This window comes from Nicotiana tabacum, chromosome 24, assembly GCF_000715075.1.
Source record: "Nicotiana tabacum cultivar K326 chromosome 24, ASM71507v2, whole genome shotgun sequence".
NCBI classification, from domain to species: Eukaryota; Viridiplantae; Streptophyta; class Magnoliopsida; order Solanales; family Solanaceae; genus Nicotiana; species Nicotiana tabacum.
Window position 1 is genome coordinate 81,115,824 of NC_134103.1, and position 24,945 is coordinate 81,140,768.

The 24,945-nt window shown below is 35.1% G+C and overlaps 2 protein-coding genes and 1 pseudogene across 4 annotated transcripts; 1 reads left to right on the top strand and 2 right to left on the bottom strand.

The window, feature by feature from the left end:
* Positions 1-2,931: 2,931 nt before the first annotated feature.
* Positions 2,932-5,353, bottom strand: LOC107762891 (protein trichome birefringence-like 3; annotated as a pseudogene).
* A 2,292-nt stretch (positions 5,354-7,645) lies between these two features.
* LOC107762893 (phosphoinositide phosphatase SAC8) lies at positions 7,646-17,208 on the top strand. 2 transcript variants are annotated; one of them, XM_075247070.1, is made up of 20 exons: positions 7,646-7,934; positions 8,030-8,104; positions 9,367-9,494; positions 9,603-9,694; positions 9,785-9,842; positions 10,270-10,326; positions 10,500-10,531; positions 10,698-10,780; positions 10,877-10,983; positions 13,779-13,865; positions 13,945-14,022; positions 14,507-14,571; positions 15,037-15,135; positions 15,259-15,358; positions 15,495-15,603; positions 15,691-15,763; positions 15,847-15,940; positions 16,043-16,129; positions 16,486-16,552; positions 16,681-17,208. In XM_075247070.1, exons 1-20 carry the CDS (start codon positions 7,781-7,783, stop codon positions 16,806-16,808), a joined length of 1,773 nt encoding a protein of 590 aa, XP_075103171.1. In that variant the 5' UTR covers positions 7,646-7,780; the 3' UTR covers positions 16,809-17,208. The 2 variants fall into 2 exon arrangements, with proteins under 2 accessions (XP_075103171.1, XP_075103172.1); XM_075247071.1 differs by having other exon boundaries at positions 16,684-17,208.
* A 588-nt stretch (positions 17,209-17,796) lies between these two features.
* Positions 17,797-23,589, bottom strand: LOC107762894 (acyl-coenzyme A oxidase 4, peroxisomal). 2 transcript variants are annotated; one of them, XM_016581291.2, is made up of 13 exons: positions 23,330-23,589; positions 22,675-22,779; positions 21,967-22,073; positions 21,731-21,808; positions 21,528-21,651; positions 21,329-21,402; positions 21,179-21,238; positions 20,947-21,056; positions 20,461-20,620; positions 19,747-19,823; positions 18,447-18,618; positions 18,278-18,370; positions 17,797-18,121 (listed from the first exon to the last, which is right to left on the bottom strand). In XM_016581291.2, exons 1-13 carry the CDS (start codon positions 23,355-23,357, stop codon positions 17,990-17,992), a joined length of 1,320 nt encoding a protein of 439 aa, XP_016436777.1. In that variant the 5' UTR covers positions 23,358-23,589; the 3' UTR covers positions 17,797-17,989. The 2 variants fall into 2 exon arrangements, with proteins under 2 accessions (XP_016436777.1, XP_016436778.1); XM_016581292.2 differs by lacking the exon at positions 23,330-23,589 and having other exon boundaries at positions 21,967-22,120.
* Positions 23,590-24,945: the final 1,356 nt, after the last annotated feature.

Genomic DNA, 24,945 nt, shown 5'->3' on the forward strand with positions numbered 1-24,945 from the left:
AGCTGAAGTTGAAAATCAGACAAGTCTAAAGTTAAAATGTCTGAAGTTTGACAATAGAGGAGAGTATGATAGTCAAGCATTTAAAGCATTTTGCTCTGAGAATGGGATCAGAATGATCAAGACAACTCCTAGAAAACCGGAACAAAATGGCGTTGCTGAGAGGATGAACAGAACCCTAAATGAACGAGAATGAGAATACATTATGTACGTTGATGATATGGTAATTGCAGGATATAGCATAAATGAGATCAACAGGGTTAAGTAACAACTGGCGGAGGAGTTTTAAATGAAAGACTTAGGACCAGCTAAGCAAATGCTTGGGATGAGGATTAGCAGAAACAGGTCTGAAGGAACCTTAAAATTGTCTCAAGAAAAGTACATATAGAAGGTACTAAGCAGGTTCAGTCTTCATGATGCAAATACCAGAAGCACTCTGCTCGGAAGCCATCTTAATCTGTCGAAGGACCAATCACCTAAGACAGATGAAGAAAGGAAGTACATGTCCAAAGTTCCATATGCTTCAGCAGTAGAAAGTTTGATGTATGATATGGTTTGCACTAGACCTGACATAGCCCATGCAGTTGGAGTTGTCAGTAGATACATGTCAAATCCAGGAAAGGAGCATTGGAAAGGTGCAAAATGGATATTGCGATATCTCAAAGGCACCTCAGGTATGGCACTTTATTTTAAAAGAAGCAATATTATCTTACAAGGTTTTGCTGATGCAAATTTAGGCGGCTATCTGGATAGTCGAAAAAGTACCACAGGCTACGTGTTCAGCTTGGGTGGTACTGCTGTTAGCTGGATGTTTAGACTTCAGAAAAGTGTTGCTCTATCTACCACTAAAGCAGAGTACATGGCAATCTCAGAATCTGGAAAAGAGATGATTTGGCTCAAGAATTTTCTTAAAGAGCAGGACAATTGTGAGCTTTTCAGCGATAGCCAAAGTGCAATTCATCTTGCCAAGAATCCAATGTTTCATACAAGATCGATACATATCCAGTTGAGGTATCATCATATCCGAGAGTTGATAAGTGAAGAAACTTTTTTCCTGCAGAAGATACCAGGATCAAAGAACCCATCAGACATGTTGACCAAAGTTGTCGGTGTTGACAAACTGAGACTGTGCACTGCCTCAGTTAGCCTTCAAGACTGATAGCATGAAGGCGCCACCAAAGAATATCAAATCTTTTTTTAATTTTTTTCTTGATGTAACATAGGTTTGAGGGGGAGATTGATAGTAGCAAACCTGTTGTTGTATGTGAAAGAAAGAAAAATAGACAAAACAAAAGAAAGAAAAATCAAAAAGAGATGAACTTATGATGTAAGCGCTTACATCGGCATTCTTATGATGTATGCGCTTACATCGGCATTCGTATGATGTAAGCGCTTACATCGGCATTCCTATGATGTAAGCGCTTACCTCAGCAGGGCATTCAAATGCCTATAAAAAGGGTATGCATTTTCATTTGCAAATCATCCCTCAACTTCTTCTTTCTCTCTTCAATTAATAAAGAGTTATTCTTTGTGTGGCCGTGGAGTAGACAAAATTACCGAACCACATAAATCTTATCTTGTCTTGTCTTGTGCAATTTATTACTTTTCTCTTTCAAATATTTTTCCCTTCTATTAGCCTGACACGTTTCCCAACATATTAAGAGTCCACCAAACTATATAAAAAATCTGGTTCTTTATCAGTTCCCAAGAACACACACACAGTGGTAAGTAAATAATACAATAATATTTTATATGGAAAACTCCCAGCTCACGGGATTAAAAATCACGACCTACACTCGTACGAATTCAACTTGACTAATCGAGCAACTTTAGATTACAACCTATTGTAACCTAGGAATTAAATTCTTAATCCCTCACTTACTTGCAATAACTATATTGCAAGCCTCTTTGTAATAACTCTATTACAAAGCAACAAGTCTTGACTAACTCTAGTCAAGAAACTAAACAAAACAGTAGTTTAAATCTGTCCTACAAAGATACTTTTTGAAAGTAGTGTAGGATTACAAAAGAAAAATAAATAACAAAGACTCAACAAATCTAAGGACTTAAGATATCTTCAACAAATCTTTGGATCTTGTACTTGAAGTTGCAACAGCTTTGTTCTTAAGAGAGGTGGTGACTAGCACTTGAGAGAGAAAATTAATTTTAGGTTTTGCAAGTGTTAGTTGAAATCCCTTGCCTCATGTTGATAATATAAGAATGAGGTTATCAAGACGATGCAAGGGATTGACCAGTACACTGCATGCTTCAACAGTGTTGTTGTACTATTGCGTGTACAGTGCAGCAGCTTTAACAACTGTTAGATATGACTTGTACTGTCACAAGAGGAACTGATCTCTATTTGTTTCCTCTGCCGTTCCCTTAACTAATTTCATTGGAACTTGTGCCAGACATTTGATTTGTTCTGAGCACGGGGAGGCTTTGTATCAGATTCCCTATTTGATTTTTATATGAAGTTTGTTAAATCATCAAAACACAAAGGCACATAACTTATATTGAAGTTCCCCTGAGAACCAGATCTCCATATTGTCACCCCTGCAGAATAGCCATATTCCCCTTGAGAACCTTTCCCTATCTGGTTCTCATATGAAGTTTGTTAAATCATCAAAACACAAAGGCACATAATTTATCACCAATTAATAATGCTAGATAGAACCTTATACAGTTTACTCACTTGAATGACTTATTTGGCATTACGGTAGTAGAACAGAACACTAAAATATAGTTGAAATTTTTGTTAATTTTGATAGTATTAAACAAGGCGCCCACTGTGACTCCAAACCTTTTACTAACATATATATATATATATATATATATATATATATATATATATATATATATATATATATATACTATTAGGTTACAACCATAAAACTCTGCAGTTAACAAAGCAACAAATGATGGTGTTCCTCGCATAATTGAAGATGAGAACACAAACAACGAAAGGGGGCTGTGCTTCCAACAAGTAAGCTGGAACTACACAAATTAGGAGATGCAGCTCCTTTTTCAGGTTAATCTAACTTAGCGATGCGGTCGGGTTCTTCTAATTCAGGTGGTGGAAACTGGAAAGTAGTCCACCTGCATTTCTAAATCTAGTGCAACCAATTTCATGATCAATTTCACTAGGGCATTGCTCCTCTAGCTACCTTATGTGAGTATCATAGTGGTCAAAAACATTATATCAAGGGTAACTTCTCTCTCTATATATATATACATGAATAGCCTTCTAAGGTTCTCCCTTGTTATCGTTGTCATGTCCACGTCTTTGTTGTCCATGTATACCCACAGGTCCCGAGTTTAATTACCCTTTTAAGGGACATGACTATGACCTTGAACTCCTGCAATGCGTTGTATTAGATCATTTCTTATTATACATCATATCATATGTAAGTAACTGGACAAGCAATACTAGCACAATAGAAGGGAGATATAATGCTGAATGTACATGGATTTTCAAACTTATGGTGGGAAACAAAAAAAAACCCTTCTATTCAATATCTCTATGGGGTAAAAATGGAGTTTTTTGTATAGTAATAAAGTACAAATTAATTTTGAGTTGAAGCAGCCGGTATATAGTACTCCTCCCGTTTCAGGTATTTGACCAAGTTTAAAAAGAGAGACTTTTGAAACTCATGATCTTAAACATGCCATGACATTTCTGAGCATGTAAAATCATGGATTCCATTTATGTTCCCCATTCTTTGTTTCTGAAAATATGTATGTATAGGAAAGGTTGAGTGAGTTTAAGTTCCACTAGAAAATAACTATGTTTGTTTGCTATGATAACTTACTTTTGGTGTGAAGGGTACATAGTAGTGAAAAAGACACGTGTTTTTTAAGGATCAACTGTTGAATCAATCCAATTTGCCCATGTTCTTAATGCTACTCTCCGTAAGAAACTGTTGTATTTAATTCTTCATAACCTTCTTCTCCGTTTTCAAATTCACCCCACCTGCATTGTTTTGATCAATTTAAGAGACAAGCGCTACATGGTCTGAACTCTGAAGGATTCAATTTAATCCATTTCCTTCGGAAAATTATACTTTCCATATAAGTGAAAAGATTTTCTTGTGTATACAGTGGCGGATCTAGGATTTTTAAATAATGGGTGCTCAACTAATTTTTATTTTTAAATTTCTACTTAGATTGGGTGCTCAGTTAATATATTTGTGTCAATTACTAGTTTTTCTATACAAGTATAGTATTTGTCTCCAAAAGTAATGGGTGTTTAAGCACCCATAATATATAACGTAGATCCGCCATTGTGTATATATAAAATTTTGTTGAATTCCCATGCCGCCGGAAACTTTTAGTTTAGTGGTGAAGGGTTACTCAAAAAATGTTTTAGGTTGCATGTTCAAATTCCAAATGTGGAAATCAATATTCTTTTGAATCCCCTTAATAAAATTTCTGGCTCCAATGTTATAATTGAAGAACTTACAGTGCCTTAGTCTTGAGTCCACCATCCACCAAACATAAGTCTTGAAAACAAGGATGCCTGCTCCTAACCAATGTTTGGCACGCTCTGCAGTTGAGTCCACTTTGATTATTCTCTGATTTGGATCACTTTTGATAGGAATATCTGTGTTAGACTCAACCAAAAATGGTGCCCAATAGAACTCAATTGTTGCATCATATTCCTGACAAATAAGTGAAAATTAGATTTTCCAAACTTCAAACCCATAAATTATAAGCAAATTCTTGAACAAGTTAGGTTTTTTATGTTTGAGTTATGTGGTAATATACCTTAGCTTTGAATATAGAGTGAACGCGGCCACGTTCCAAACTTCAAACCCAATAAAGATTCCCATTGATTTCTCTGTAGTGAATCCCCTATAAACATTAGTCTCTTTCCTCGAAGCTATTTGAGGGCAATCTCAGGATCAAACGTGAATATTGAGTCATTTCACGGAACTATCTTACTTCATCATTATAAGAAAAAAGATCTCCATTTTGTTATCAATATATCAGTTAAGTATGCAGAGGCAGATCTAGGGCGACTCATGTAGTTTTAATTGAACTGATTGCTTTTATCTCGAATTATGTATACATATAGAAAAAAAAAATAAGTTTAAAATATAACATATAACAAGATCACACTTACTCTGAACCCAGTGACTTTAAATCCTGAGTTTACCTGTGCAAGTATGCATGCTTCTGGATAGTGTTGAAACAAGAATCAAGAATCCTACTATTTCTTTCATTTTGCAATATGGTAATTTACTTACAGAAATAGAAAATTAAAATTGATATTTTAAGTAACTTGCTAACCTTGGCAACATACAGTCATCAGGCTGTCATTCCCAGTATCGATAATCTGAATCATTTCGGCCATTCTTAATACAAGAATATTGTTTATCTATATAAGGACAAATCCTGTCTGAATACAATGGCTTGATTGAAGTATTAAAACCCCATTTCCCATGAGTGACACTACATTCATCACGATCAGAATCAAGACTATCGTCTGCTGGATTGTCTAGTGGATCGCTCTCCAATTCTCTATTATCTATTAATCCAAGAAAGAAAAAATATATCAGCACGACAAAAAAGTAGAACGAAAGCAGTTGAGATCGACAAGCTGGTGTGCACCTGCAGAATTTCTTTTGGGACAAGGCTTAAACCTTAAAATAGAGCCAGAAGAAATAGTACTGATCATCTCAGTGTACAAGAGAAAAATGAAGGTTAAAATACAGATAATGGCTGTGATTATGAGTTTTCTTTTGACAGTTGTTGTCCATCCCATATTGGAAGGAAAGATATGCACTAATTCACAATGGAGAAGCAGAGAAAAGCTTAACTGCAAGATGAAGCAAGGCAAAGTGATTGGAGGGATAAATGTAAGTGCAACAAAATGATGAAACATGAGAGTTTTAGGAGGATTATTTTTTGGAGTGAAGTGAAAGTAATGCATTGGTTGGGGCAGAATATATTATATATATACAGTAAGTTGGCCGAGAGCATCATTTTGAGCTTTCAAACGACTCATGTGTGGTGACAATGTTGAGAGTTTTGGAAACTCTTCTTTTTAGAGTCCACCCCCTGATTGTGAATTCAGACAAAACTAACAATAAATGATTAGTCAACAGAGATGGATCTAGGATTTGAATTTTATGGGTTAGAATTCTAAATTCTACCACAACCATTCGAGGGTAAGGATATTTTTAGCTTCCAAGAATTTCTTGCAAAAAAGTGTTAAAAGTTTTGACCTTCCATAAAAAGTTTATTGTTTTGCAAAATAATTATTGATTAAGCACTCTTCTGCTAAAACTACAAACTCCACCTAAAATCATTTACTGAATTGCTTTACTGTATTCTCCAGGAGTTCATCTAAGATGGTTAACTGTAAATTAAAGATGACTAAGTTCACTTCTTATTTGCAGCAAACACTATACAGGTCCATATATATATATATATATATATATAGTGATTACTTATAACTATGAATTAAGTTTCATATTCAAGGAATAGGCTTCATTATCCTATTATCTTGTCAAATGTCAACTAATTCACTGTTATATTTCGAGTTTAATAATAAAGTGTGATGTTGGCTTCCATCTCTGAACCGTTATGCCTAATTAGCTACTGAAGTGCTAAAGACAGACGTATACAAGAAGATAACCTAATTTTTTTTCTTTTTCTTCACACTAGCTAATCATTCTCTTTCGTTGGTCCTCATTTGTCTAATTGGCCATGATAATCAAATATAGTAGAAAAAGTTAAGCAATTTCAGTTCCATATAAATGCTTTAACTGAGTTAAATTTGGCCAAAGGTTAAGATACGACTAATAAGGAAAGAACTATAGTCCTATTTTGATTTTGATTTTGATTTTCCATTTTCTACTACTTATTTTACTTTAATACTATTTGTAGATTTTATTGCAGGCATTAGATGTGGTTGTCCTTACTTTACTTCTTGCCGAGTAGGGACCATTACTTTATCTAGTTTTTTTTTTAATTATTATTTTTAAATCTCTTGAAATGGAATAGTTTATTTATACAAATAATTAAAAAATTACTAAACTCTAAAACATTACCTAATTACCAGCTAACTAGAATAAATAACATATCAACACGTCTAAATGCCTCCGCTAAGAAATTGATTAGTTCATACAAGAAAATTATATATCAACTATACAAGAATTGTTAACTGCAATATGATAAAGGATGATGATTGTATTTGCTGCGAAATGTTTGATCAATTGTATTACCTAAAATATTAAAACCATGGGTACTCCAATAAATTTAATGTTATATTGCTACAATTTGGTATAAATGTACAACTAACTTGGTAAAATATTTAATATGTAAACTGAAAATAATATTATCATCGAAAAGATAGATCATTCTATTATTATTCTCAACGTTTTTCATATTTTAAAAATGATGAATAATAACATCATTTCTCATATTAGATTTATTTCAAATTATAAATATTTAGTGCAAGATTAACATTAGATATAACATAAATTGAATATTTTGATTTATTCACACATATTAATAAAAAAAAGTTTGACCCATTTTTTGGGTCAAACTTAAAATAAAAAGAAAAAAGTGAAAACCCATTTTTTTTAGAAAATAATAATTGTCTCACATATTTAAGCATTCCACGTTGGTTCCAGACAATCCAGTCTTCAGATCAATCATTGGAGAATCATTAATGTAGCGTTTATCGACGCAACTTTCTTAAATCCCCTTTGATTATCTGATAGACTCCATTAATTCTTCCCAAAAACCCATTCCAAATTTGACATTCCAAAAAATGGAAATTGAAGCAAATTCAATTCAACATTTTAAGCTATGGAGCCAATTGGAATTACATGAATTTGCAGACAAATTCGTTATCCGTTCAACGGAATCTCCAATTGAAGGCTTCTCCGTTAACCGCTTCGATGGAACCATCCACAAGCTCAATGGTGAGTTGCAGTTTCATCTTCCGTTTTAAAAATTACTTTAATGATCAATTATTTGTGATTTTATTAGTTTCTAAATGCTTAAAACAATTTTTTAGGTAATATGAGCTTTGGAAATCCTTCAAAAGTGTCTACTATCTATGGAGTCGCTGGTACAATTAGGTTGTTGGCAGGTAATTTGGATGTTGAGGCAGTAGTTAGTAGTTACCTTCACTATCAATCAACTACCTCTTAATAAAAAATAGTTAGGGTTGGTTATATGAATACCCCGATTCCATTCTGCTATATTCATGTCCATTTTGTTACATGCTCAGAGGATTCGTCATAGCTAGATTATTTTCTATGTTGGTAAACTTCAATCTTTTTCAAACTTGCTTTTTAAGTTGCAGAAGTGTAAATAGCTGGAGGCAGTAGTTACTGCACTACCTGGTGAAAATGTGATCTGGCCAGGCTTCATTGCATGTCAACGGTTAAATATCTTTAAGAACTTCTGATGGAGAAACCTGCAAAAATCTAGAGATAGTATCTCGTAGCATCAATTATTTATTGTGTTTCCTTTATTAAGTTAAGTTGCTTTTGCTGATATTTTTATTTGGATTCATGGCGCAGACAGAGATTGATTAGTACTTTCAATACTAGAAGAAGAAAGTATTGAAAGTCCTTTACTATTTCCTTTTGTGTAAAATTATCTTCTCAAAAACAGTCGCACATTGAAACATGAAGTTTAAAATATTCATAAAATGCTCGTAAACATTTAGTTACTCTATCAAGTGTTTATAGTTGGTGAAGTGCTTGTTGTTAAAGATAAAGCCAATTAACAACTTGTTAGGGATTCCATGTTTCATGTTTATTCTAGTTAAAGGTGCATTTCCTAGGTTTTAATTTTCCTTTATTTTACCCTGACATTTTATGTCTGCATTGAAATGAAGCTTCAGTCATGCCACCACTTTTTGGGCTTTTAATTCCTTTTATTGGCTGTTGTTTTACTTGAGCTATATATCCGAGACTATAGTACTTTCCTGCCGTGGCGGAGCTAGGAGTTTCACTAAGGGGAGACAAAATATAAAAAATTAAACACACATAAGTCAAGGGGATTCAATATATAGTATATATATGCATAAAAAAAAATTATCTAGCTCCGCCACTGGTTTATTGTGCTGCCAAACCCTGTATCATATGTTTGGTTATGCATGCACAAACATTTACAGCAATACTAGGAATTGGCATATGTAAATCTTTCATCAGATCCATATCTATTACTGCATCATAAAAAGTAAGGTTGCAGTTAATATAGCTGTTTCAGATCTTCCTTGAGTGCCAACTTGATTAAACTTAGGTTGTTAACTAAGGGAATGTTTAGGAATGAAGAATGGATAATATCATGATTTAATTCCAGTTCTGTCAATATTTAGTTACACCCTTTCTTCTTTTGCAGGATCACATATATTGTTAATAACTTCCAGGAAGGAAGTAGGTAACTATCTTGGTTTTCCTGTTTTTCGTGTGATGTCCATGAAGTTACTTTCATGCAATGAGGCCTCAACATGTCTAACAAGTGAAGAAGTATGGTTCTCGTATCATAATAGCCAAACTTAAAATACTTTTTTTTGAATAATTTGTTGGTTTTTTTACTCTTTTCTCTTTTCCTGTTTCTTTTTCTTGCGCTGACAGAAAAAAGATGAAGCTTACTTCATGAATTTGTTGAGAGTAGTGGAATCAACTCCAGGCTTGTATTATTCCTATGAAACAGATATAACACTGAAGTACGTTCAAGCTGTGCTATTACCCCTACTTTTTATCAGTCTAGTCTTGCCAATGCTTTTAGTTTCAAGAAATCTAAGTATTCTTACCAGCTTGCAGAGAAGATGCAATTTGGCAAAAGGGTGGATGAGTAAACCAGTTTGGAAGCAGGTTTGTCTACTAGCTGATGCAGATTTTTGAACTCTTTCATAACATTGAATTTGTAGAATGTTATGATATTACTGCTTCCAACTGGCATGTGAACACATATTCTCTTAAGTTTTGAAAACTTGTTGCCATATGACATTATGGACTAATTTTCACCTCTCAGATTGATGTGCATGTGGGACAAATATTGCAGTGTCATATTGAACTTCTCTGCCCAATAGTTTGCTTCCCTATGAAGACTCCACCTGTTACATAGTTTTAGGAAAGACTACAGATACCAAGTAGAATTATATATTTTTTGGCACCATTCTCTTTAACAAATAAGCTCCTATCACCTTTATGCACAGACAGTATACTGTTTTTCATTAGTGTATCAAACTTGCATAGAGTTGTTTTTTTCTTGAATGATTTGGATTTGGCTTAATTTCAGGCTGATCCGCGGTTTGTTTGGAACAAAAATCTGTTGGAGGAACTGATTGAAAATAAGGTTCGTCAAAGATCTTCGTAGTCAGATACTGGGGATACATTGTCTTCTGATAAATAAGTTCCTTTTCATTTAACAAATTTTAGTATTCCATTGATTACCACAGATTCTTAAAGGTGTATTTGTCACTGATATGTAGCTTATCTAAAATCGTCTTTTTTTCTCTGTTGGTGCAGCTCGATGGATTCATCATTCCTCTTTTGCAAGGAAATATCCTGAAATTCTTGTCCCTACTCTCTCTCTCTCTCTCTCTCTCTCTCTCTCTCTCTCTCTCTCTCTCTCTCCCCACAGGTTTAAGAATATGCAATTCATAAAAGCCATATCAATGTGTGCTTGTTTCGAAAGTGCAAATACTTTTTCCTTAACCAGGATTTAAGCTTTCAGACTGGACATCTTAAACTCAAAGAATCACCAGCTACCATAGCATTGATTTCAAGGAGATGCACGCGACGCTTGGGTACATCTCCAGCACAAATTGCATTAAGCATGTCACATTGATTTGGATTCAAGCCCAAATCTGTTTTCTTAAGTTAATATTACTGTATTAATTTAGGGACACGAATGTGGAGAAGAGGGGCTAATCTAGAAGGAGACACTGCAAATTTTATTGAAACTGAGCAGTTGCTGGAGTTTGAAGGTTTCAGGTCTTCTTTTTTGCAAGTATGTATTCAAAACATGATTCCTCAGTTAAATTGCATCTCCATGGCTTTCTCATATTTTAGTTGGCATATAAGGATTTCATGATGTTGCTTCCGTGTCTAAATGACCGTTATATCTGCTTGCTCAGACGTACCCATTTCCTCTTAACAAAAAAAGAGGACACTTAAAGACAGAAATGAGAACTATTACATGAGAATAAACATGATAACTGTTTCTCCAAGAATTTGAGGGGGGGCGGGGGCAGTTATACAAAAGAAAACAGCTAATTACTTAGTCACAATGTCCATCAGTCACAACTTCATATATGCCAGTTGCTGAAATTCTAACCTAAGTTGCTCGGACACGGGTGCGGGTGTCCGACGTGGGTGCGGATATAGAGGTCGGATCCTTCGAGATGTAAATTCTAATATTCGGAGATACGGATCCTAGTACGGATATGGGTGCGGGGATCAGGCTAAAAATAATTCAAAAAAATAAAAATATTTCTAAATTATGAGAAATTTTGTGGAATACTTACGTATAGCTTGTAAAGTGTGGATTTCCTTTTTATTTTCAAGTTGTAGATAAGTAAAGGATTGATTTTCTAGATAAGGTATATTATTTTATTCAAATTTACCTTAGTTTTGATTCTGATTTTGGGAATCAAATTGTATCTCATCTCGAATTTTTCCGTTCGTCGTGGTCAAAGTACCCAAAATTGTTTGACCAGATCCGGTACGGATCCCATACCCACACCCATACTAGTGTCGTGTCGACACGGGTGCGGCACCTAAACTGCCGTGTCGGAGCAACTTAGACCACAACAAGAAAGATGAGGAGAAGTTCTTTGGTGTTCCTTTGTTTCACCAGAACATAAATGTGAAAAATGGTGCCATTGTATGGTACAACTCTTCAAAAGTGATTGGCTTTTACAAAGATGCAAACCATTTAAAATGTTGGGACAGGAAATTCTTGTAAAGGAAAGTAGAGAACTTATATAGCTTCACTTGCATTTTTTTCGGTACTTCTCATTTTCAATTTCTCCATGTTTTCCATTAGTAATTGCCTTTTTCTTTTTGTTTTGTAAACCTCAGCCCAATCATAGCCCCTCCCCAGGCGCTAACTGTGGTTCTTCCCTCCTTCCCCTTGGTGAAGTGGAGTGCTATCTCTTTACTGAAAACCCTTACATGTGTATTTGTAGTAAATATATTATTTCATGTTTTAGTTGGCAGCATTTTCAGTATGTACAGTCATTCAAATCACATTTAATATTCTTAGTTGAAGTGTATTAAAAATTTACGAGAGCAAATGTTGTATTAATTACTTTCTTAACACTATTAACATGCTATGCATATATGAATGCACATATGCTGTATTAATTACTTTCTTAACACTATTACTATGCTATGCATATATGAATGCACATATTTTCTGCATCACAGAAAATATCTATGATTTGCCAATCTTTTATCATTGGTTCTAGTTTGGAAGCATATTTATCATTAGGCATGAGAAATGAGAGAGAAGGTGAAGGGGACACAATTTTGTGGTCTTTAATTTGTCATGTCACTCCTATAAAATTGGAAGGGTAGAGTTTCAGAAAAAGGAAAGCTTATTAGATAAAATTGAATGGAGGGAGCAGTACATGTGTGTACTACGATGATTGTAGATGATTTTATGCTAGTTCCTAGAAAGCGTCTTTTCTTTGATAAAGTGTCAATTTATCCTATGTATTTGCTCCTCTTGTGAAAACTTCATATGTGATGGGACATACAATGCAACTTACAACAACAACAAACCCAGTGTAATCCCACAAGTGGGGTCTGGGGAGGGTAGTGTGTACACAGACCTTACCCTACCTTGAGAAGGTAAAGAGGTTGTTTGTGGTAGACCCTCGGCTCAAAGAAAGATGAAAAAGAAACATAGCAACAAGCAGTAACACCAGCAATCTAATTAGAAAGTCGAAGCAAAAGAAACACCAATATTACTGGTATAGACAAGGAAAACGCTCGACTACCTAACCTTCTACCATGATTCTCGAACTCCACATCCTCCTGTCAAGGATCATGTCCTCGGTAAGCTAAAGCTCAAAGGTCATGTCCTCGGACATATATTGCAACTTGATTTTCATAAATGACCTTTATCTAACTTATGTATCCAAGCTTGAATTACTAAGCAAGATAGCTTTGTCCATGTGAGTTCAAATGTTGCTACTGCCATGGCTTGTCATTCAGCTTCCATGCTTCTTATAACTATATTTTGCTTTTTACTCTTTCCAGATAAAGATTACCCCAAAACATAATACCCAGAGGTGGAAGCTCAATCTGAGGGTGAACCTTGTCCAATTTGCATTTGTAGGGAAAACAGTTTATCCGCGTCCTTTAACGTTGGGAAGTAGTCCTTTTCATGGGACTTTCTAATGTCTCTGGTGATTGCCTATGAGGAACTAGTGTTTGTTTCTCACAACTGCTTTGATATACTATGTAAAAATGGGAGAAGAGATAGGGAGAATAAAGAGAGCACGCACCACACTCCTACTATATCAGGGCCTTTAGCTTTCACTGAGAAGAAGAGATCACTTCTAGCTAGCTTTTTCGCCTAACCCTAACCAATGAATGATAGGCTGGGTTAGGCTAATTGAAAACGAATTGACTTTCAGTAATCGGAGGCAGGTCATGTGCAAACAATGTTTTACAGCCAGGGATTTTTTATAGATCTGCACAAAAGAATAGTTAACTTATAGAGAGTGCAATTTAAAAAAAAAACGTGAATTTCAAGGATCTAAGCATTGAGAAACCATGTCTTTTGCATTTCAGGTTCGAGGTTCTATTCCACTCTTGTGGGAGCAAATAGTTGATTTGAGCTATAAACCACGGCTTAATATTATCTATCATGGGGAAACAGTATGTACTTACTCTTCATTATCTCTATGTCAAATCTTCTAGTGTATGAAATATGAGAAATTGCCTTTCCTCCGTTCAGCCGAAAGTTGTGGAGCGCCACTTTCATGATCTTTTGCAAAGATATGGCGATGTCATTGCAGTTGACTTGACAAACAAGGTAAAAAACTTTTCTGTTGATGTTTGGTTCATTAAATAGCTTTGATGTTCATAATATGGACCTTTTTACAAGCATCAACTCTGGAGAATGCTTTCAAGCATACGTGTATCCATGCTCAAGTTTCATTTATCCATCTTACTAAGTTTTTTGAATATATCAGGAAGGAGAGGTTGCTTTTTTTTTTTTTTTATTTCTCTTTTTTATATTTTCTGTCAGGGTATTTCCTAAACTCCGATTACTATAATCTAAGGCCCTACTTTGCATTCTAAGATATCTCAATCCTTATGAATGATGAAATTTGTGTAAAACAGTAACTGTTTATTTCATTTCTTGTTCTTGATAGTCATAGCAGTCATGTTCCACAGTAAGCTGGTTTTTATGAGACTCCACTTAGCAATTTATACTAATTTTACTGCTACAGGATCTAGCTCTTTTAATGACACATTTACAAATATCTTGATTATTTCCGTTTTCTCTTTTGCAGCTAGGTGATGAGGGTCTATTAAGTTCAGCTTATGCAACAGAAACTCAAAAGCTATCAAGTGTGAGGTGACTGACTCTTTTAAACCTTTATCTATATGAGACTGTAAGATCATTTCCATTCCATAGTTTCATAATGCCTGAAGTTAGAAGTTGGAGAGAGAAGTAGAGAAGTTAACAGTTGGCTACCATACTGACGATATAATAGCTATCATCACATTCCTGAAGTTAGTAGATGTACAGAGAAGTGGAGAATTATATAGTTGGCTACAGTTACTTCTGATATGGTGGTCATCATCAAAGTCAGTAGACATCTGGATAAAAGATTGTCCATCCTTCATTCTGATCAAAGGATGGGATTGGAATATTATGCACAGTTTCTACAGTTAGCAATATGTGAACTGTGTTATAATAGTTTTTTAGTCTGTTTTCAAATCAATATTTCAGCAATTTTGTGCCTACTGCACTGCAATTAGATTTTTTGAAGTATTGACTACTCAAATTCAAAAACTAATTTCTTGATTTCTGTCTCAGATATGTGTCGTTTGACTTTCATCACTGTTGTGGGGGCTCAAACTTTGAAAAAATACAACTTCTGTATGATCAGATCTCGGAGGATTTTGAGAAGCACGGGTAAGAATAAAACTAGAACAACAGTGACACTGTTAGCCAGGAAAAGATGCTTCTATTTGACAATGTTGAATCTCCATGATACTGTTTTTTTATCCCCTAAAATTCACTAATCCAGCTGAGCAGATACTTCCTCATAGACACAGAAGAGAAGATACTAGCGGAGCAGAGAGGAGTTATTAGATCGAACTGCATTGACTGCCTAGATCGGACAAATGTTACTCAGGTTGGAAGAAGCATGTCAATGTTCTTTATTCGATAAAACAAGTCCTTAAAATGCTCCAATCACTCATAATATTGTTTATTTTATATGATAATTTCCCTTGTGCTTGCCCTTTATAGTCTGCTGTTATCTTGTGCAGAGCTACCTGGCTCAGAAGTCTTTGAATTCACAACTGCAAAGACTTGGTGCACTTTCGTCGAATGAGTGCATTTCTATGTTCAGTGAAGATTTTGAAATCTTTAGGACTAGTATGGACTCTGTAAACTTGGTGATCCTATTGATTCATACTTGTATTTGTTGTCTACTTAGTCTTCTTAGTCCTGTAATATTTGCAGTGTGGGTGGATCAAGGTGATGAAATCAGCCTGGAATATTCTGGAACACATGCTCTAAAGCGGGACCTTGTCAGGTAATGCATAAAAATATTTTGGGTTTAAGTTAATCAAGCAAAAGCATCATTTTTCTACTCTATTTTACTTGAAACTGTACCAGATATGGAAAACAGACTATGACAGGACTTATACAAGATGGGATGAGTGCCCTTTCAAGATACTTCTTGAACAATTTTCAGGATGGAGTTCGTCAGGCATGCTGCAGACACTTATAATCTTATTATGAAATGATCTTCTCTTATTTATTCTCTTTACACTGCAAGTGAGATCACCATGTACTTTCCATGCTTTTGCAGGATGCGATGGACCTTATAAGTGGTCGCTATAGTGTTAACAGGGGAAGCCCCTCCCGTGTCCAGCATAATGGATTAGAATCACTCAGTGTAAGCAATCACTGTTTCTTAGTAAATAACCTAGATTATAGCAGGCCTTCTCCATCTTCTATTGAATATAGTAGAATCAAGAATCTTATTGTTTTGTCTTCACAAAGTTAAATCTCTTTCTATGACGATATTGCTGCTTTTACATGTTGTGTGGTGCAAACTTGTTATAGAAGTTTCCCAGAAAATGATTATCAATGACCAGATTATACTGAAAAAGCATCAATCCATTCCAAGTGGTTGCTTGTCTGAAAAATAACTGCTGACTTGTTGCAGTAATTTACCCAAGTCATTTTACTTCTTTCCTTTTGTACCACATTATTACACTGACTATCGGTCATATGAACAAATATTTGCAGTATCTACCTGTAGCATCAGCTCTTTTAATTGGAGGATTGACCGTGACCACCATCACGATAAACCAAGGTATCATTTTTACTTTCAGTTTTTCTTTTTTAGAGCTGAATGAGATTGTCAGTATGCTGTATTTGCTGAGTTTTATCTCATAGTTTCATTTCTCAAAATTCTAATTTTGCATAATCTACTTTGAGTAGCAGGACGAAATACAAATACCTATTTGTCCTCTGTGCTCTGTGCTGGTGTAACTGCTGGAGTTATGGCAATTGTCAAAGCAAATGGAAGGCAAATCTGCTCAAGACCTCGATTATGTGGACTGCTGTAAGTTTGAGCATCATATTATAGTAGATATCCAGAACCATGAGGCATCTTTGCTCCATGGACCTTGGCTGCTATTGAAGCCTAAATGGAACCAAGTCGTCAAAGAATTTGGGAACTAGGAGGACGAAACTACGCCAGGAGCAACATGCACTGTTGTAAATTATAATGAAACATCAGAAAACCTCTTAGCAAATCGGAAACATGACTGATTATCTATATTTTGCTTGTACTAAATTTGACTTAAACATGGCTGGAAGTTCAATGTTCCCATAATGTTTACATCCTGATCACAGGAATTGATGATCATATATTTGCATTGTGTCAAACAGTTGAAGCAAAGTATGAATATCCAAACATGGCATACAATTAGCTGTAATGGAAGTGTAATTAGGTGCTTTCAAATGCTTTATGCTCCCACCTCTTTATAGTGATTTGTTCATTTCAATTAAATTTTCAGGTTGACACTATTTTCCCAAATAGCCACATATTGCTTTTGAGTTTGAAGAATAGAACTTAAAAGATGAAAATGTTGCATCGTGAAATTAAATATTTTTCCGACACTTCTGAGAAGAAGTGTTGCATTGTGAAAATTAATAATCACCGAGCCTAACAAGATGACGATAGATGAAAGACATTAAAAAGCCTTTATGGTGGTTCCTAAGGACAAATTAATTGGCCCAAATATTAAAGGACCGATTGGCATGTTTTTGTTGCTTTAATTTTTAACCAAAGATGTTTTTGTTACTAAATTTGAGTAATTTGGTGGTACTAAGCTTATGTCAACTTTATTCATTTGCAGTAGCCTTGAAAAATTCATATACATTTGGACCTACTACAAGCAGTACCCGATGGGAGACATGGGTGTTACATTCTTCATTTGTCTGACTGGTGTAAAATGAATAAGAGGTATTTGGTTTTGGTGTGAATTTTTCAAAATCTATTCAAATAAGAAAATTTATATTAAAATCAGAAAGATAACTGTGCATACCAGCTTGCATAGCAAATCGATACATATAATGAACAAGTTCACATATACAATGTTTGCTTTATTACAATAGACCTCTTTATCATTATGATCTAAAAGGGATTAAATATTCTTGAGTGAGTTCCCTTTTGCACAAGTATTCTAGATGTGCACTGAATTCACCAGAATAACTTCCAGAAAATAGGAAGATGGTTGAGATACTACAGGCGACTTTTTGGCCTCAATGTTGCTGGCTTGAAGCTGGGAAGACCAGTAATTTCTCTACCTGTTACCAGTGTGTTGATATCATAAGTTCCCTCGTACGTATAGATAGGCTCCAAGTCGCAGAATGCCTACAGACATTGACAGATATGGAGAAAATGAGACCAGAAAAAGTAAGCTGTTGTCGACATGATCTATACAACTCTACAAGTAAATACAATAGGACTTAAGTATTCTCTGATTTGCATCTAAGAAGGGAAGTTAGCATTGAGTGTTCATCCACAAACCTTTGCCACTAGAAAGTCAGCCAAGATACCATTGCCACCAAGTAATTCCCGTCCAAGAGAAACCGTCTCTCTCGCCCTCAAGGAAATCCATGACTGGAAACAAGCAACTAGTTATCAGTCCAAAAGGTCACATACAACCACCCTTAACATCTGAAGAATAAGGTCTTACTTTCCCCAAGCTAGCTTGACCAGGAGTCATTTTTCCACTCTCATACAACTTGCAAAGGCGCCAACCAACAAGAAGCATAGCCTGAATGTTGCCCAACATCTGAACCAGTTTCTGTTGATTGATCTGGAAAGCAGCCAGTGGAGCTCCAAATTGCTTCCTCTCTTTTAAATACCTTGAAGTTTGACAGATAATTTAGCCCAGACAACTGTTATACTAGGGGAACTTTATAATATATTAATGAGAAGATAGACAACACAACAGAGGGCTAATGAAAGTTCTTCTAATCCGCTGCATGGTAAAGATATCCTAAATAGTAACTTCTAGGACCACTTTATCTTCAATTACTTACTTTCTGAGAGAATCAAATATCGAACCCCATCATGAGTAAAAACTTCTTTGCTTCATAACCTGACTGTTCTATTTTGAAGTAGATAAAATTTCATGACATATGATATAACTTGACTGTTCTATTTTGAAGTACATAAAATTTCATGACAGATCGTTTGACTGATGTGACATTAAAGATACAATATAGGACCACTTTATCTTCAATTACTTACTTTCTGAGAGAATCAAATATCGAACCCCATCATGAATAAAAATTTCTTTGCTTGATAACCTGACTGTTCTATTTTGAAGTAGATAAAATTTCATGACATATGATATAACTTGACTGTTCTATTTTGAAGTACATAAAATTTCATGACAGATCGTTTGACTGATGTGACATTAAAGACACAATAATGACTATACTCCAATCCTAATCTAGTTGGGGCGGCCATATGAATCCTTAATATCCACCCCGTTCCATCTCGACTCTTTACATTTTAATACTCAATCATTTGCCTTTTAAGACAAGTTATGGGTTCTAGAAGTTCTCTACATTTTCTATTAACATAAAATTCCTAGATAAACTAAAAGCCTCCTAATCAACACCAAACTTACTGTCAATTTCTTAATCCAACTAGTTGGTACCGCTTGTGAGGATCTTTTGCTTCTACAATTCTATTGTCTTTTGTTCTTCGCCAAGAGAAGAAGACCGATTTTGAGATATTGTAGGTTTTTTTAGACAGCTTTCTTTCACATGAAAAATAAGATATTGGAAATATATTTTTGTGCGACTCCAGAGAAGTATAATGTCAGTGCTACCATTGTAGACAATTGCAATCTCGAAATTCAACTTCCCTTATATAACCAGCAGGACTTAGCTTAAAGTCCATGATTTGATCCAAAGGGCACACCGTATAATTAACTTTCATTTGGTGGTAAATAAAACAGGTGAACTAATTTATATTAGTACCTGTGACACATATCATAGACACCCATTGCAATGCCTATAGGTTGCCACGAGACCATGACACGTGATACAGCAAGCACCTGTTCAGGAAACAACGTATAAACTGTCAAGACAGTTTCAGCTACTTAATTAATTGGAGGTGCCAAAATATTGGCAATCACTTAAAGGACGCGATTATAAATGACAGAATTTCAAGAAAATGAATTGCCAAGATGCATGCTTGTAGCACTGGGAGTAAACAAAATCATTATAATGAGAACAGTTGTTTCATCAATTAGTAGGCCTATCACACTAGGAATAGATCCATTAGCAAACACTGAAAATATGGGGATTGGAGGAATTAAAAATGTAATCCATTTCTTTTTTTGGATGCCTATGTATTTTCCTTCTTTAATGAATTTAGAGAACATTTTCGGTTTTTCTTTTTGGGGGGTTGGGAGGGTGAGAAGGAGGGGGCTTCTGTTGGATGACAGGTATATTTTCAAGAATTTTAGAAACTTTATTGGCATGACTAGAAACATACATTCATTCATTCTCTTAAGCTTTTTGATTCTTGCTCCCTAGTCAGACCAAACCATTAGTGACAAACCTTTTAGTGTATTAAACCAATAAAAACATCAAGATGATCCTTCGGCTCAAAGATTTATTAGTAGAAGTGTAGAACAAGCTTAGGTGCAAATTTTGCATCATCAAAGCATTGCAGCCACACAGCCATACCTTGCTTGTATCCTGGAAAGAACTGACGCCAGGTAGTCTATCCTCATCTGGAACAAATACATTCTTTAAGAGAATATCTCCATTTTGAACCATCCGCAGCCCAATCTTGTTTTCTATTTTAGTAGCTTGCAAGCCTGGAGCATCCTTCTTTACTATGAAACTGAGACAAAAAAATAACCAATTTTGAGACAAAAATAAGTGTTCAGGACGGAGAGAGACCCATGAGCAAAGTGACCTTCACTTTACACAACTAAGCATGATAGTCATACCTCTAGAATCTATCCTGGGTATAAGAGCAAGTAACAACCAACTCGTTCTACAAGAAGGTTAAACGAAATCCTAAATATTAACATTTATCTTAAACTAAACCTAAGTCTTGAGATGGTAAAAGCTAGAACATGCTGGCTTTTTATCACAAGAGAAATTCAGAATGGCCTCAAGTCATGCTTGCAATAGGCGAAAGATGTGGTGAACTGGATCACATACCCATTTATTTGGTTTGTGGCTGTGTTTCTAGCAAAAATAACCAATACATCCGCAAAAGTGCTGTTTCCTATCCATCGTTTTTGCCCATCCAGGATCCAACCTCCTTCAACCTAACCATTAGAAATCAGAACAGCAGGGGAGCATGTTAAGCAGCCTTTACCCTAAAAAAAAGAACACAAATTGAAGAATGGCATAGAAATTAAAAAACAGGACTAAATTTTAGATTCTAAACCTTTCTGGCAGTTGTCCTCAAAGCACTTGCATCACTTCCATAGTCTGGCTCAGTTAGCCCCTAACTCCAAAAAGACATAGATTATAACTACTTATGTATGATAGAACAGATGCTAATGCTAAATCAATATCTAGAACCAAAATATCTTACCCAACAAGCTACGGTGCTAAGTTCAGCCAGAGATGGTAAGTATTTTTGCTTTTGCATTTCTGACCCGCATAGAGCTATTCTTGAAAGAAATCAATGTATAATAAGTTTTCTATCATTATTTTGAGACAACTGTATCTGAAAATACCCAGGATAAATAAAAATGGTGCGAGCAGAAACTTTGGATAATAAAAAAATTTACCAATAGTGAGCATTGCCAAAGATGAATGCACCAAAATGAATGTCGAGCAGCTTGCATCAACTCTGGCAAGTTCTGCTAGAGCAACGGCACTTCCAGTTATTGAGAGACCTGGACAACCATACCCCTGAAGCCAAAAGTAAATAAATGCCTCATAGATGTTGAGAATCCAGGAAATGAAAGCTTATTATGCTCTATAGAAACACCTTTATAGTGCCACCAGATATGTGCAAAGCACCAAGTTTTGGAATGACTTCAAACGGAAACTCTGCTTTCTCCCAGTACTGCACAATCAAATTACGAAAGGGATAAGTCTCAAATGCTCAACTCCTTTCCTTAGAAATTTGAGTTCATAGGGAGCAGTAACTATATCAGCAACTAATATAGCCATGAATTGGAAAGATTTAACACATACAAGAAATACAGAGAACTAAAGAAATACCTTTGTCATTATAGGTGCAACTTCTTTTTCCATGCACTCTCTTACTTTCATTCTGATTGCTTTCTCTTCAGGAGTCAAAAGATCATCAAGCTGATAATAGTCCGAAGCTGTAAAGCTTACATCTCAGTTAGTGAAATCACCAGCATACATGTAACTGCAAAAATAATAGTCCGAAGCTGATACATGATCTTTTCAAATGTTAATCCCAAGTAAATCGAGCTGCTCAGCTTGAATATCAAACCACATCGTAACAAAAACAACTCAATCCTTAAAGAAAAGAGAGCAACACAAATTTGTTTTCCAAAGTGCAAGCAAAGTCTGGGCCTCCCAATTAGTGGCGACAGATTCAGAACTACCCATGAAAAACTAGCTGAGAAAGAACCAGCCAAGTGCCAAATAACCAAATTCGTACGCGAAAAGTGAGTGTCATCTGGCAATTCTTCAAAAGAGTACTTAGCTTCTTTCTTCGAACCATAAATGCAGTCAATACACTAATACAACAACAACTACTACCCCTCGATCCCAAATAAGTTGGGTTCGGCTATATGAATCCTCATTGATCATGTTATCCGTTTAATCTCATCTCATGCCAACAGCCAATATTATGCAAATACAAATAGAAAGTACTAAAAGTTATCTATATTTTCTAAACATACAAATCTCTGAGTCAATACACTAATAAGTAGAGTAAAAATCAATCCATCTTACCACATGTAGGAAAGTCGGACGCTGGAGTTGCTTGAGGAAATGCAGTGGAAACATCCAAAGCTGGTAAATCAAAATAGGAGCTTTTCGCCTCTTTATACATTTCCTCTGCATCACATTTACAAATATAAGTCCTTAATCAAATGAGCCACACAGAGTGACTGAAGCACAAACAGAATTACTTAATTAACATCATACTAATTTAAGTTTAAATTTCATAAAAGATGATATGTTACAGCAATTTTTGCCAGATTTAACAAATATCTTAGCTTTTTCACCATCCAATGATTCTAAAGTTCAAAACAAAGGAATGATCACTAACTATTTAAAAAGATTGACATCTGTTTTTTCTGACATAAAAAAGTATTTATATTAATATTATTAATATTATTTAAAAACCATATTCAACAAACCAGTAATCCCCAAAATCTTACTGATAGGAAAAAAAAAATTGTACCTTTTTGCCTTGCAATTAACTAAGGTATTTCATTTCCTTTAACTTTTCAGTATTTCAAAGACTGATAATTTCATTGCATTTGATTCTAAAGAAATTACAATTTATTATTCTCTTTGAAGAACCAAAACTTTAAAATCATAATTACATTAAAAAAAGAACCCAGCAATTTTCTCCAAATGGAAAAAGGAAAAAAAAAACCACCTTGAGTTCTTGTTGATGGAACTTTCATGAAGATACAAGCGAGGATTGTGTCAAGTCCCGAGCTGAGAAAGAGTGGATAAAGAAACTACAACAAGAAGAAGAACGAACAATGTTCGGCACGCAAATCTAGGTGAGTTTCTTTAAGAATTTATTTGATTGATACATGGAACGACTGTCATATTTGTTCATTATTGTCAACAATTCATTTTGCGTGATTTGACTGAACACAACAACGTTTTTAATAAAGAAAGACTTTGTACATGATTAAGTACTACATTTTTAACTTTTAATTTATTGAAAAGTGTATTTTTTTGGTCCGTTCATACAAAAAATAGGTGACGGTAAAGTTGTATATGTGTGACATATAGGTAAGTGATTCAAGGTGTGGAATAATAATGATACTTCATGCTTGCATTATGGTATAATTACATCACACCCCTTGAGGTGCTATCCTTCCCCGGACCCTGCGTCCAAAATGCGCGATACTTTGTCCACCAAACTGTCCTTTTTATATGGATAAACATGTAGATTTAATTTTTTTTTAAATTATATTATCCTCAGTTATAGAATAACAACACAATAATATATGGATAATCAAATGATGTAATGGTTAATAAAATTCGGAAGATGAAAGTAGCAGAGATGAGGATGCTGAGGTGGATGTGCGGGCACATTGAGATTGATAAGATTAGGAATGAAGATATTCGAAAGAAGGTGGGTGGAGCCCTTATGGATTACAAGCTGCGGGAAGCAAGCTCAGATGGTTCGGGCACGTTCAGAGGAGAAGCCGAAATACCCTGGTGAGGAGGTGTGAGCGGTTGGCTTTGGTGGGTACAAGGAGAAGTAGAGGGCGGCCTAAGAAGTATTGGGGAGAGGTGATTAGGCAGGATATGGTGTGGCTTCAGATTACCAAGGACATGGCCCTATACAGGAAGTTGTGGAGGTCGAGCATTAAGGTTGTAGGTTAGGAGGTATTTGTGCATATTTCTACAGCGCTCTAGAGTGAGGCTAGTCTGTTAGAGAATTAATGGACGTTTGGACATAAGAATTGTAAAATTCCAAAATATGGGGGAAAAAATTCAAGTGAAAATGATATTTGAAATTTAGAGTTGTGTTTGGACATGAATATAGTTTTGGATTATTTTTGAAGTTTTGTGAGTAATTTGAGTGAAAATTTTGAAAAACAGTTTTTTGGAGTTTTTAAAATTTTTGAAAATTTTCAAAATGCATTTTCAAGTGAAAATTAGAAATTTTATGAACAAACGCTGATTTCGAAAAAAAATAATTTTTTTTTTTAAAAAAGAAAAAATTTCTTATGTCCAAACGGGCTTTTAGTCTTAGATTGGTAGTGGTTAGCATTGAGTTCTCACTACTCTTTGGTTCCTCTTAGTGCTGGGCTTTATCTATTGATTATTGTTTTGCTTTTCATCTATTTTCCGGTTCTTGTGGTGTTGTTATTTTTATATAGTTTTTATTGATGATATTGATATATTGCCTCTTTTCGTCTTCTTGAGTCGAGGGTATTTCAGAAACAGTCTCTCTATTCCTCGGGGTAGGGGTAAAGTTTGTGTGCACACTACCCTTCTCATACCCTATTAGTAGGATTTCACTGGGCC

Coding starts and splice junctions, on each gene's coding strand:
- LOC107762893 (XM_075247070.1), top strand. CDS start 7,781: ATGGAAATTGAAGCAAATTCAATTCAACATTTTAAGCTATGGAGCCAA. Junction 7,935..8,029: donor AACCATCCACAAGCTCAATG/GTGAGTTGCAGT, acceptor ACAATTTTTTAG/GTAATATGAGCTTTGGAAAT. Junction 15,764..15,846: donor CTAAAGCGGGACCTTGTCAG/GTAATGCATAAA, acceptor AAACTGTACCAG/ATATGGAAAACAGACTATGA.
- LOC107762894 (XM_016581291.2), bottom strand. CDS start 23,357: ATGAAAGTTCCATCAACAAGAACTCAAG. Junction 21,652..21,730: donor TATCTGGTGGCACTATAAAG/GTGTTTCTATAG, acceptor TTTTGGCTTCAG/GGGTATGGTTGTCCAGGTCT. Junction 18,619..19,746: donor GTCTATGATATGTGTCACAG/GTACTAATATAA, acceptor TCAAACTTCAAG/GTATTTAAAAGAGAGGAAGC.